General features: G+C 39.8%; 1 protein-coding gene across 11 annotated transcripts in view; it reads right to left on the reverse strand.

Moving 5' to 3' along the window:
• Nucleotides 1–14,068, reverse strand: part of ppp3ccb (protein phosphatase 3, catalytic subunit, gamma isozyme, b) — a 46,377-nt gene that overhangs the window by 12,830 nt on the left and 19,479 nt on the right. For all 11 annotated transcript variants that reach the window (XR_015037237.1, XR_015037235.1, XR_015037234.1 and 8 more), the window contains exons 4-10: nt 12,805–12,916; nt 12,542–12,687; nt 8,878–9,017; nt 6,298–6,375; nt 4,032–4,126; nt 3,736–3,861; nt 1,193–1,270 (exon numbers count right to left, since the gene is read on the reverse strand). Coding sequence is in view for 3 of the 11 variants with exons in the window: in XM_085792655.1 (XP_085648781.1) it covers nt 1,193–1,270; nt 3,736–3,861; nt 4,032–4,126; nt 6,298–6,375; nt 8,878–9,017; nt 12,542–12,687; nt 12,805–12,916 (775 nt within the window). In the remaining 8 variants the exon portion in view is untranslated. The remainder of the gene's footprint in view (nt 1–1,192; nt 1,271–3,735; nt 3,862–4,031; nt 4,127–6,297; nt 6,376–8,877; nt 9,018–12,541; nt 12,688–12,804; nt 12,917–14,068) is intronic.

The raw sequence follows: 14,068 nt of genomic DNA on the forward strand, positions 1-14,068 counted from the left end.
TAGATACGTATGAACATGTGCATGTAGCAGGGTTATTATAGTCAACTACAACTAAAACTAAAACTAAGACTAGTAGTGAACAGGTTGTATATACGCACATGTGTATGGATGTTTGTTTTGTTATGTAAATTGACAATTTTTTAAAATCTTTTTATTGTTCTTACTCACCGGCCCAGAGAAAGTAGCTAGTGAGCTAAATCTGGTACAAAGCCTCTTCTCTCATTTTGAGACTAATGTTATTTTGTTACATTGTCCCTGATATAAATAAACTAAAAAATAATAATATAGTAAACTGAAATAAAATAAAAACCTAACTAAATAAAAACTACAATGAATATGAATGTGTAAAACCAACTCAAACTGAAGTTCAGTCAGAAAACATCAGCTTAGTTGTAGTTTTCTTAGAGATAAGAGTGAATGGAACCTGATGGGATCATTATGGGATGCAAACTAAAAGGGAAAAATCCCACAAATGTGGAAGTTCATCTTCTTACAGAGGCTTTCTGCTAAAACCTGAAAAACTATAACTAAATAAAAACTAGTCAATTCTTCAACAATAAAAACTAAACTAAAACTGATTTATCACTTGTTGAACTCACTAACACTGAACTGAAATAAAAAATCAAACTGAAAAACTAAATACAAATAAAAACTAATGAAAAATGTAAAACTATAAAAACCTCGGTGTGGACAGATGTTAATGTTAGAGAAGAAAAGAGAGAATAATGAGGATTTTTTATATTTTTGTTTTTGTCTTCTCTATCGTCTTGTTAGTTCAGATTTTAAAATAAATATTGTAACTTATTTTACTTATTTATTCTTATTTTTTTATGTAGTTACTGTGTGTGCGTGCGTCTGGGTGTGTGTGTGTTGTCACTTCCTGTTCTGATGCAACATGTGACTGATGGACAGATACTAGAGGCTCTGATGTGGTTTCACGTCTCACTGACTTCTTCTTCTTCTGAAACAGAGTCAGAACTGAACCAGAAGAAGAAGAAGAAGAAGAAGAGACCACCAGTCACACTAGTTACCGTTGTCACCGTAGTAACAGTAGCTGTGGTCACAGTTCACACTCGTACGACCTCGAGGTGTCAAACTGACTCTGACTGAACCTGAGAACCAACCGTCTGTATGTAGACAGTGTTACTAATAAAGTTTTATACAAACAGTGGGCGGGGCCAGATGTTCTCACCCTCACACGTGTCGTCTCCCTCCGACATCAGCTCGTCGTCTGAACAGATGTTCAACACGTTCACCAGCATCTCTGTCACTGGAACACACACACACACACACACACACACACAGTTAACATCATTGATCCGTCACTGAAACATTGATTAATTATGTATCAACATGAAACTAACGATCAGTTCCATTATTGATTAACTTCATTTATAAAACAACTGTCTCATTGAACCAACCGAGCTGATCGAGTCTAATACGATCTGTTATATCTTTATATCTATTGATCGACTTATTGATCGGGCTGTCAGATCGAACTTTGTTATTCAAACAGAATTAAAATTATTTTCAAAATAAAAATTAGAAGGTGGAAACTGACATCCAACCTTCTGCAACAACGCAAATTAACACTATGTGTCGTGACGTTCTGGGAGTAAACATGTTGATAAAACAAACTTTTTATTCTTTTATTTTAATGTTTATTTAAAGGGACAACGAGGAGTTTCTATTTGGTTATAAAAAAAGTCTCATATTAATGTGGATGAATCTACGTTACCACTTGTTAATGGGCCCATTTTCGATAAATCTATGGTTTTGTCTCTATGGTTATTTTGTTATTATTAGTGGTGGCGGAAATGCTGGGCGAGCCGACCAGAGTTTCTTTACTTTCGGTTTCGTGGCGAGTCATGAGAATAACGCCGCCGAATCTCCGTTTATGGTCGGGACTACGACGGTATGTGATCGTCTTCCAACCTCTGACTTTAATTCTTGATGAATGAAAACATGAGTCTGTCTTGCACCGGTCAAAGAATTTCACGGTGCGGAGGCTCATAAATGTAGTGTGAAAACACTTCGCTTTTCCAAAACTCCTCGTTGTCCCTTTAACAGGGACGATACATACAACACTGCCACAGAAAATGGGAAAAGTGATGCATATAAGACGTCTAGCTTCAGCTAAATTGCAGTCTTTGTCCCTGGTCAGGCTTTAGAATAGAATAAACTATACTGAATACAACAGAGAGAGAAAAAAGTTTAAAAATGCAATGATACAAATACAGTGGATAATACAATGAATAGGAACCATGAATAAAGTTGTTGTTGTGCAACGTAGAGCTGCTGCGTCAGAGTTTTTTTAACTGCCTGTTTATTCAGCTGCAGCGGTGTGTCTACGTGTTCCCACACTACACACACCTTCTGTTTTTCTTTTTATCGATCGATCTGCAGATCAGCTGTGATCCGTTGCACCACTACTTATAATATTCAGATTTCCCTTCTTGAAGTTTTATATTGAGTTGGTAAAACTTAAAAAGGGACAACGAGGAGTTTTGGAAAGCAAAGTGTTTTCACACTACATTTCCCACGAGCCTCCACGCGCACGGTGAAATTCTTGGACCGACGCACGACGGACGAAATTTGCCAAGAATGTTATCATTGATCAAGAATGGAAGTCGGAGGTTGGAAGACGATCAGATACCGTCGTAGTTCCGACCATAAACGATGCCAGCTAGCGATCCGGCGGCATTATTCCCATGACTCACCGGGCAGCGTCCAAGAAACCAAAACCAGGAAATGCTGGGCGAGCCGACCACTAATTAATAATATCAAAACATCTATAAAGACAAAACAATATATTTATTGAAAATGGACCCATTAACAAGTGGTAACGTAGATTCATCCATATTAATATGAGACTATTTCATAACCAAAAGCAAACTCCTCGGGGTCCGTTTAAGTGTGTTGCAAATGTTACATAACAGATTTTGTTGGAATGCCCTTTAGTGGACGCAGGACGTAATCATAAGCTGGTATACACATTAAAAACACATTAAATATCCAAATATAATTTGAATATTTAAAGCAGAAGTAAGTGATATATTTGTGTTAATATAAGTCTTAAATAGTTCTATCTTCCGACAGCAATCACTTACATAGAGTGTTTGGTCTGAAACACGGGTCTGTCAGTCACTCTGCTCTGCTCTGAGCCGAAGAGAAAACATTTATCGTATCCTACAGTTTTTATCCAATGAGGAGAGAGAACGGCATGCAGGGCTGTGTGTGCAGCCAAGGGACGCCGTGAATGTGGTGACGTAGGGACGAGGACTGTTATGGTGCGTTCAAGGCAACCCGCAACTCGTGTTTTTCCGACCTGTGAAGTCGTACCAGTTCGATCTGGTACGAGTTCACCGGTCAGAAGTTACGAGTGGCCGTTATAGTGACTTTCACCGGTAAAACAGGTCGGAAAAACACGAGTGGGTTGCCTGAAACGCTACAAAGTCGTAAGTTGTGACTTGAAGCTATAATTTACGGTTTCAAAAGCCTGCCTGGAACGCAGCATTAGCCAAAACGACCGGATCGCTTACTTCTGCTTTAAAATAAGAAGCATTAGAAATTTGAATCTGCTTTGGGTGCAGATCGACAGCTCTACTCTACAGGTTACTGATGATGAGCTGATGTTTGATCGTGTGGAGTTTTACCAGACGCCTACACATGTTAACACACACCCACAGCGTTACAAGTGTGTGTGTGTGTGTGTTAGTGTGTGTGTGTGGTCACCTTTCTCTCCGACGAAGGGCAGCGACCAGGTGAAGACGTCCATGAAGTTGGGCAGCCAGTACGGGTGGGGGGAGCAGTTGAACTGCCGGATGTTCATCACATTATTCTCATATTTCAGCACCGCAGCTGAGGACACACACACACACACACACACACACACACACACACACACACACACACACACACACACACAGTCAGTCAGCGTTTCCTCTCCTCTCTCCTCTCCTCTGTTGCCAGGGCTTCAAGGTTTCCCACCTGTTGCCATGGTTACCGCCCCTCATCCCCCGTTACCTTACCTTTGTTGTTGTAGACGTCCAGGTAGTTCGGAGCAGAGAAGATTGTGATTAAAGAAGGGAAACCTGTCGTCTGACTTTTCCTGTACATTCGATACCTGACGACGCAAAACACAACAAAAACAGTGATGAAGAGGAGGAGGAGGAAGATCAATGTTATTGATCAATGTTATTGATCCCTGAAAATAAATATGGAGAATTATAAACTGAAATATTTTTAATGTTATGTTTAAAAATCTGTTTCAGATTCACATCAAACATCAGATCAAACCTGTAACTAATGCAGTTAATGAACACTGGTATGAATAATTATGTCATATATGTGCAGTAAATTACTACATATTATATAAACTATATTGTTTAGTTTTTGTTCAAACATGAAACATTTTGCTTCTTTTCTTTTTTTCCTGACTGAATATTTAAGGAAAAATATGAAACTTTGAGAATAAAGTTGTGCATTTTATGAGAAAAAAGTCAGAATATTGTAAAAAATAAAGTTGTAATCTTAGTTTCTGTGTCGTTTTAGAGCATAAATATAAAAATAAAGGTGTAAAATGTAACATTGTACTTTTATCGTCTGGCTCATCAGACGATGTTTGATGTTTGTTTCTTTAGATCTTTATCCTTCACACACTTTAGATTTATTTTTATATGTATACATTTCTGTGTTTAGTTTTATATTTAACACATCTGTAGCTTTGTCTTGTTCCTGCTGTTTTGTTGCTGTCAAAAACGATCTCTCTGATCTGATCTGTACGACGGAGTATTAGGGCCACAATGAGCAAAACAAAACAAAACACAGACTTCAAGAATAAAGTCATAAATTTACGAGAATAAAGTCGTAAATTTATGAGAATAAAGTTGTACATTTCCTACGAGAAAAAAGTCATAACATTACGAGAATAAAGTCGTAAACTTAAGAGAATAAAGTCGTACATTTCCTACGAGAAAAAAGTCATAACATTACGAGAATAAAGTCATAAATTTACGACTTTATTTTCGAAGTTTGCAATTTTTGGATTTGTCAATGTGGCCCTAATACTCCGTCGTAGATCTGATTATTTCAACTTCATTATTCAAATATCAGGACTTTTATTTTGTAATATTTCACACTTCCTTCCTGTGAAACTCTCTCACAACTTATGAGTTTCTTCTTAACTCATTGAGTGCCGCGCTCCTTTCCAAAGTTTTAGTCAAGTGTACCGGCAAATTAGACCATATTTGACTTTTTATTTTAGAGCCATAGTGTATTCTATATTATTGCCACCAACACATACTGTAGCTCATTTGAAAGGTTTAACTTTATCCTTCAAATGGCCACAAACCGTTTGTTTCTACGTGCCTCCGTTCCTGAGAAAAGTCAAGCTAAACATGGCTGGGTTTCACCAAAATCCCTCCTTTTTTTCTAGAAAAGGAGATAGAGCGTCTTTTATGAAAGGTGCGCTGTTTGTGTCTGTCGCTCTTCAGACACTCGCATTTCTGGATCAAAGGGCTCGTATAAGATAAATATACACAACAATTGTTGTTCTATTCACAAAACCACCATCGGGGGCGGGGGGGGCGCCACTAAACAACAATAACACAGACGCACCGTGCCGTGTCACAGCCTCTCGCCGCGGAACGTGAGGCTCTGCCGGCCACAGCGGCTCGCGAACACCGGCCCCACCGGTGGTCGCGGTCCGTCTGTGGTACGGGTCGGTGGTGCCGGTCTGCTTTGGTCCAGAGACCATCAGATTTTACCGCGGGAGGACTTTGGGGAGGACACGGTGTTGCTCCAGATGAAGACCGGGCGGGACAGTGGGCTGAGAGCTTCCTGGTTCAGCTCCCAGCTGCTGCAGCCTCGCGGGTGAGAGCGGAGCAGCAGCGGAGCAGCTGCACTGCATCTGCATGCAGAACTCCGTTTGCAGAAGCTGAGTTATGATAAAAACTTCCAGATCATGAGCTGTCATGTGACTTTGATCGTCATCTATTTCAGTTCTCCTCGTCGTAGAGTCCCCAAATTTACATATAATGTGTATTAAAGTGTCTATTTTCATAATTTAAAAAAAAAGCAAAAAACGAAAAATTTCGTTTTTGGCACTCAACGCATGGGAACGAAAAACGAGAAATTACGTGGTTGGCACTCAATGAGTTAATCAATAAAACAAATGAATATTTCTGCTCCTGCTGTTGTTTTCTTTCATTTTTGTTCTAAAAGCTCAAAATAAAAATAAATAAAAGCAAAAAATGACTGATTGATTGGTGTTGTGTTGTGTTGTGTGCGACTCACCCTGCGTCCTGGGCTTCATGTGCTCGTATTACAGACAACAGGTTATTGTTCATCAAGAAGTCACATACTGCCGGGTAACTGCACACACACACAGACAAACACACACACACACACACACACACACACACACACACACACACACACACACAGGTGAGTCAGTACAGTACATGATCAGACATGATGACCCCTCCCTCCCATCCCATCTCTGTTGCCGTGACGATTAAGAGGCTGCTTAAACTGGAACATAACAAGAAGCTAAAAGCTGAACTTAGCGATGAATGAAGCACCTGGTCGTCATGACGCTCAGGTGAGAGGAGGAGGAGGGGGCGGAGCTATAAAAACTGACTCAGCCGCTGCTCCCTGAACTCATCATCACTGATCTTTAACCTTCAACCATAAGAAAAAATAAGTGGAACTTTATTTTGAAAATGTTTCCACTTTATCTGCTGGGAAAACAGACTTTTATTTTGGAATTTCTGTCTGTGAGCTACCGTATCCCTCCACACGAGCTGAAAAATATAGTTCCACAGTTAAAGTTTATTCTATTCTGTTTTTAATAAAGTAAAGAAAAGTTGTTATTAGTTATTTTTAAGTGTTTTTAAAAAAAAAACAAGTGTTTCTTCTGACTCCGCCCACTTTAGCTCCTCCCCCTCCTCCTCCTCCTCTAACCTCTTGGTTCAGACTGTTGTTGTCATAGCAACATCACAGGTCTGAGCTCACTCTTATCAATACTTTAAACAAACATCAACCAATCAGGAGCATCGTTACAACCATGGTCTGACATGCTGCGTGCTGATTGGCTCCCTTTACATCCTCATTAAAATCAACAGTCAGAGTCACAGAAACCATGTTTCCATCCACTTGCTGATCGAATTATCTGAAGATCCATTAAAATATTAATGCGAATACGTTTGTTTCTATCTAAGACCTTTAAATCCAATAAAAAGCCATGATCGCAACTCACATTTATCAGTTTAAGAACCGTTTCCATCAGAATTTGTCGCATAAACCTCCGATGAAATCGACCGTCTTAACTTTTTATCAATATTTATGACATTTAATCGAATTTGACTGTTTCCATGAAGCATTTTAATGTGATGTTGCTTAATAATGTGAATAAAAACGTCACAGAGCTGAGAGCTGAGAGCGGCTGGAAATGTGTGACCCGTCGTCAGAGGAACAAAACAAAACAAAACAGACATTCAGGCTAATTTCTTAACGAGCGCTTTGAGCCGAAACAAACTAATGCAGGATAAAGAGGCTTAAAGCTGCAGAGTGTCGACCAGCAGACGGATCAACCTCTGTTGTTTACAGATGTTTAATCAGCTCAGATTAACATCAGGAGCCGCTGCACTTCCTCTCTCTCGCTGCTGAGTCATGATAAAAAAAAATGTCACAGCGAGCGGCTGAATAAAAATCTAATTTTGAAGATTATGAATCGATCCAGAATCGTAGAGGATAAGAATTGTGATTCTTACATGAATCAAATTTTTTTTTTCCCGCCCCTAGTTTACATGCAGTCATTAACCCTTTCATAACCGGAGTATTAGCAATAACCCGGCTGCACACGGCCATATACTGTATGTTAACACCAATAACACTTTTGAAAAACCCGAAAATGAGCCCTGGGTTCCTCCTTTTCTAACCCAAATATTTGGTCATGTTTATGCCTGTTGGGATTTCCCCATCGAAAGGAAGATTCATTTGTGTTCTGTGCATGTAATCTCGGTCTTTTGAGTCCAGGAACTACTTGTTGTAAATGTGGAGAAACACAAGATAACACCAGACTGTTGGAGCGAGGAGGAAACACATCACTTCATAAGAGGTGAAAGACATGAACACATCACGTCTTTGGTAGATGGTAGAAAGTAGCGGGATAGAGAGATCTACAAGAAGGTGAGCAGAAAAGTTACGTTGTTGTTGTTGGATACAGGAAGAGGAAGCAGAAATGAAGCGCACTGCGTCATGACGTTCTCTGTGCATGGAGTCGTTGTCCGTGCGTCGTCGTTTTGATCAGATATCCCAATAGATTACAATGAGCATGTAAACAGGAATAACCCTGTTTGCTCACGCATGTAAACGGGTTATTCCCAATGTTTCAGAAACCGGAATATTGACCTTAATTAAAGGGACAACGAGAAGTTTTGGAAAAGCGAAGTGTTTTCACACTACATTTATGAGCCTCCGCACCGTGAAATTCTTTGACCGGCGCAAGACAGACTCATGTTTTCATTCATCAAGAATTAAAGTCAGAGGTTGGAAGACGATCACATACCGTCGTAGTTCCCACCATAAACGGAGATTCGGCGGCGTTATTCTCATGACTCGCCACGAAACCGAAAGTAAAGAAACGCTGGTCGGCTCGCCCAGCATTTCCACCATTAATTAAAATAACAAAATAACGATAGAGACAAAACCATAGATTTATCGAAAATGGGCCCATTAACAAGTGGTAACGTAGATTCATCCACATTAACGTGAGACTTTTTTATAACCAAATAGAAACTCCTCGTTGTCCCTTTAACCAGAATATTGACTGCATGTAAACGTAGCCACTGGGCCGTTGCCGGGCCGACCTACCTGTAGAAATAAGAGCAGCCTCTGACACTGTTGTGGCAGAAGTGTTCCTGGGTCTTTTCTGAGCCGTAGTCTTCCCCCGGGTCGGACCACAGCAGGTCGCACATCGGCCCGAACGCAGGAGGCTCCTTAAACCGGTCCAGCTGCACACACACACACACACACACACACACACACACACACAAAGAGAGGAAGGAGAACCAATCAGAACCAGGCAGGTGAGATGATCTGATACAGATACAGGTCGGTTTGTTTTGGATTTTAAGGGGGACCTTAAGGGGGACCAGACCAGTAAAATCAATCAATTAAATTTAATCAACTATTTTGATAATCGAATAATCAGTTTGAGTAGTTTTTTATTAAAGAAAAAATGTCCAAATTCTCTGATTTCAGCTTCTTAAATGTGAATATTTCTGGTTTCTTTGTTCCTTTATGACAATAAACTGAGTCTCTCTTTGGTTTGTGGACAAAACAAGACATTTGAGGACGACGTCTGGTGGTTTGGGAAACACTGATTGATATTTTTTAATATTTTATTGACCAAACAACTAATCGTTTAATCGTTTAAATAATCGACAGATTAATGGATAATGAAAATAATCGTTAGTTACAGCTTTTTTCAAAGGAGGTTAAATCGAAAGCAACTGGACTTAGTTATTTGTCTTGTCTCCTAGACAAATAACTGTGTTTGTCTTGTCTCCTAGACAAATAACTAAGTCCAGTTGCTTTCGATTTAACCTCCTTTGAAATACCATGACCTGGGCAAATGAGAATATGCATCGGCGTTAGTTACAGTCCTAATAATAAGAGCACCTATAGAACCTATAAATAAAATACATTATTTAGATGTTTACAGTTAAAAAGAACTTTCCTTCTTTACAAAACATTTTGAACAACCTGACATTTCTTTGATTACATTGATTACAAACATTAAGTTTCTTTCTCTTTCTGTAACAGGAGCAGCAGCTGCTTTCATGTTCAGATCTGGACTCAGTGAATAAAAACCAAAAACCTCCTCATGTTAAAAGTTTATGAATCATAAGAAAAAGTCTGTTTTAATGGAGGATAAAGACGTCTTCTGTTCTTATTTAGCTCCTCCTCCCCCTCCCTCTGTACGAACACATGATTAGCCGACACATCTGGCTGCAGCAGCTGGAGTGATGTGTGGATCAATACTTTCAATACCAAACGTGTCCGTTTTAGTATCGATACTTTCACCAGTCTGCTCTAATCTGGGGTTAACAACTATTTTTATCACAGTACACCGTTACTTAACTATTTACAGGACCTGTTCCCCGCCGGTGGGAAGGAACGACATCTGCTTCCACCTCTGAGGCGAACTATGGTTGTGTAAATTTAATTAATCCACACGTCTCAACTCATCGACCTCATGAGAGCAGGAGGATTAAAGTTCGGATGTTATTCTTGAAAAAAAGTGTCTCTAATGAAAGAATAAGAAAGATAAGCTGTGATTTATTCACTGCTACCTCAGAGAAATTTCAGACTATTCCTTTAAAGCCCCAGTATGTAACTTATTTGGCTTTTTATTAACAAAAATCAAATATGTCTTTCATAAATACGTATTTCACTGAAGGTGAATCACACCTGCATACAAATGAAAGCTTTCTGGTACCTTAGAATGAGTTGTTACAAGTCGTTACAAATACATAAGTGGGCGACGCACCGAACCGAGGCGGCCATGTTGCATCGTGACCAGGGTTCAAAATTAGCGGTCGCCAGTCGCCAGTGGCGACTAACTTTGATGCTTTGGCGAGTAAAGGAAGCCGGCTGACTGGCCACTCTGGCGAGTGAAAAAAAATCCAACTACTTCGTTGTTGTTACTGTTCCTCCCGACCCGGCTGTGACGCTTGGGTTGTGAGCCGGTGTCGTGCAGATCAGCTCATAACATGACAACATGGCCTATAGCAATGATTTGTGACCGATTATAACGCTGGCGGCGCACATGTGTATTTAACATGGATCAATTATAGATGTGCATCACCTGTAATAACGGCGCTGCAATAAAAAAATAAAAAGAGGTGGCAGCTCTCCTGCAGCTCCACAGAGGAGCTGTCAGAGGAGCTGCTGCTCCTCTCTCTTCAGTCTGGTGTTTGGCTGCACTTTCAATAAGAACATGTCCATATGAGCGCGATCAGCTGAGACAGAGCACAATGGATGTGGCATTGATCAGATATCGCAGCGCACATGTTTATTTAACGGCAAAAAAACATCGCTCCGATTTTTTATTTTTTATTTTTTTGCCGTTAAATACACATGTGCGCTGCGATATCTGATCAATGCCACATCCATTGTGCTCTGTCTCAGCTGATCGCGCTCATATGGACATGTTCTTATTGAAAGTGCAGCCAAACACCAGACTGAAGAGAGAGGAACAGCAGCTCCTCTGAAAGCTCCTCTGTGGAGCTGCAGGAGAGCTGCCACCTCTTTTTTTATTGCAGCGCCGTTGTTACAGGTGATGCACATCTATGTCCGTGTAGCTACATTTATTGTCTGATCTTCCTTCATGGTGCACAGTGTCAGTCCTCCTGTGAAACTTTTAGCTACTAAATATGACTGAAGGCAGTGGAAGTTTGCATGTGTCGACACGCCCCCATGAGTTGACGACATAAGGAGCTAATAAAAAAAAATATAAATAACTGATAGTATTATTCGGTCAGGTTCTTGTTATAGGTTAATGGTTCAGAGCTGTTCACTCTAACTTCGCTCAATAAGCCTTAGAAACGACCATGTGCATCCCTAAAATAAAAAAAAAAAAAAAAAGGCAAACTTGACTCCTTTATTCCAAACAAAAATATGCTAATAGCTATGATATGTGTTAAAATGCTTATGAGTGTATTATAACAGTTCAACACAATGAAAAATATACAAAACAGCTATACATCATTTTTGGCCAGTAAAAAATCTTTCTGGCCAGTAGATTTTTAAAGCTCACTAGCCAGTTGGCCAGTGAGCAAAAAAGTTAAGTGTGAACCCTGATCGTGACCGTAGGTAACCATGGAAACTCAGTGGAGCTGTGGGCTCGGCCTGTTAAAACTGTCACCACTGTGTAGTGTGAGGAAGGACGGAGGCACTGGTGTTGCATTCAGGTGCAGTCAGGCAGACGGCCGTCGGCAAACCAACCGGACGTCATTTTACTCCACCAGAGAAAGACGGTAAAACAATACCACATCACCATGACAACATATTGTCACGCCTGTATTGTTTTGCCTCGTGCTGGCGGACCACTTGTTTACATAGACGCTTGTTTATCCTGTTACATGCAGCGTCTGTTGTCTGTCTGACGTCTGCCCGATTTCACGTGAATGCAACATCAAGAATACGTTCAGATATGCAACCGCACCGCTAGATGGGGGGAATTCCTACATGTTATACCTTTAATGTCTATGTTTCTGTGTTTTATTGCCACTGACAATTAAAACTAAACCAAAGCGAGGTAGTCTGAGTTTTAGTGTCACTGCAAAACGATCTGTTTCTTTCATACATGAAGCTTTTGTTAAATGTATCAGTATCGATATCAGTAAAACCACCTTTGGTTTTATTTGGTATCGGATTGGAATGAAAATCAGTGGTATTGCACATCACTAGCAGCTGGACCGGACCGTGCCGTGCCGATCCGTGCCGTGGCGTGGCGCTCCGTGTCTCTCACCTTGCGTATGTCGTCCAGACAGGTGATCTCGGGGCTCAGGCCTCCGTGCACACACAGGAACTGCTGGTTGAGGAGCGCGGCCAGAGGGAGGCAGTCGAAGGCCTCCATGCAGGCGTCATACACACGCTCAGAGTACTTGATTTTACCTGAAGAGGGGACACACACACACACACACACACAGTTTGTCTACAGCAAACACACACACACACACACACACACTAATACAGCAGAGGAATCCGGGGGTGTGTGTGTGTGAGACTCACACTCCTGTTTGAAGGTGAAGTACTCTGTGAGATGTCGGCACTCGTGGTTTCCTCTGAGCAGGAACAGCGTGTTGGGATGGTTGATCTTCAGAGCCCAGAGGAACAGGACGCACTGAGGACACACACACACAAACAGACACACACACAAGTTCAGCTGCTTTTAAATAACTAATAATCTGTTTAATGTCGAAAGAAACGGTAGAAAATCCACATTAAGGTTTTTATTTTACTTCATTTTGCCTCTTTGGTCTGTAGATTTCCCCTAAATTCACCAAAAGTTAGTCTGACTCATTCATGTCAGGTGTCATTGTAAAGCTCTCTCTCTCCTGAACAATTATGTAGGCTCCAAAAATGGTCATTTCCTTTGTATCAGCAACCAATCGTAAAAGTACGATTGACATTAACAATCTATGGAATTTTACAGTACAAGTTTTTAAAGGCCGTTTTCTCAAAATGAGTTTTTCAGACTCAGACTCTGAGCTAGAAATCTCCACTTCAGCAGCACTTACAGACACCAAACCTTCCAGTTTGAACCCTTTCTATATTCTGAAGGTTTTTACAGAGGGGTTTGTTGATATATCATTCACAGTCTGATTAATACAACATTTTATTCCTAAAAACATGGAGAAATGTGAATTATTTTCAGGCTGGTGACAGTATTTTCTCATTTACAGAGTGATAAAAAGAGATATCCAAAATCTCCTCTGTAAAAACTTCTGACTCTAATATGTCAACAAAATAAAACAAGAATTTTGAAAGTAACTTTATGAAAATTAGGTCATATTTAATTAGACACTGCCTCATTTACATATTTAAACATAAAATTTGATAAAACTTGTAATACAAGAAACAATTGTCAGTTATCTGTTAGTTTAATTTTTACCCTATTCACCCGTAGTGTCCCTGAACGCATCATGTGTCCAACAACCACAGAACCAAAATTATTATTATTTTTTCAGCAGGTGCAGCAGCAAACTGGTTGACTATGTATATGATAAATATGTATATGAATTTATACCTAAATTAGAAATATAATTAATATATTTAGTTATTGCATAGTAAAAACACATAATTATATAGAAACCAGAAATTGTAATTGGGGGGTGGGATTAAATAAGTTCATACTTCTTCCCACTCCTTTAGAATATGAAATATATTATATTATTATATTTTGGTTGTTTTTTTTTTGTCATATATTCAAATAAAGAAGAAGAAATGAGGGGCCACAGTCTGAAATTTTACATTAAAATCATAATTTTTCAAG

Source organism: Trachurus japonicus, chromosome 12 (assembly GCF_045865225.1).
Source record: "Trachurus japonicus isolate A0001 chromosome 12, Traja_1.0".
Lineage (NCBI taxonomy): Eukaryota > Metazoa > Chordata > Actinopteri > Carangiformes > Carangidae > Trachurus > Trachurus japonicus.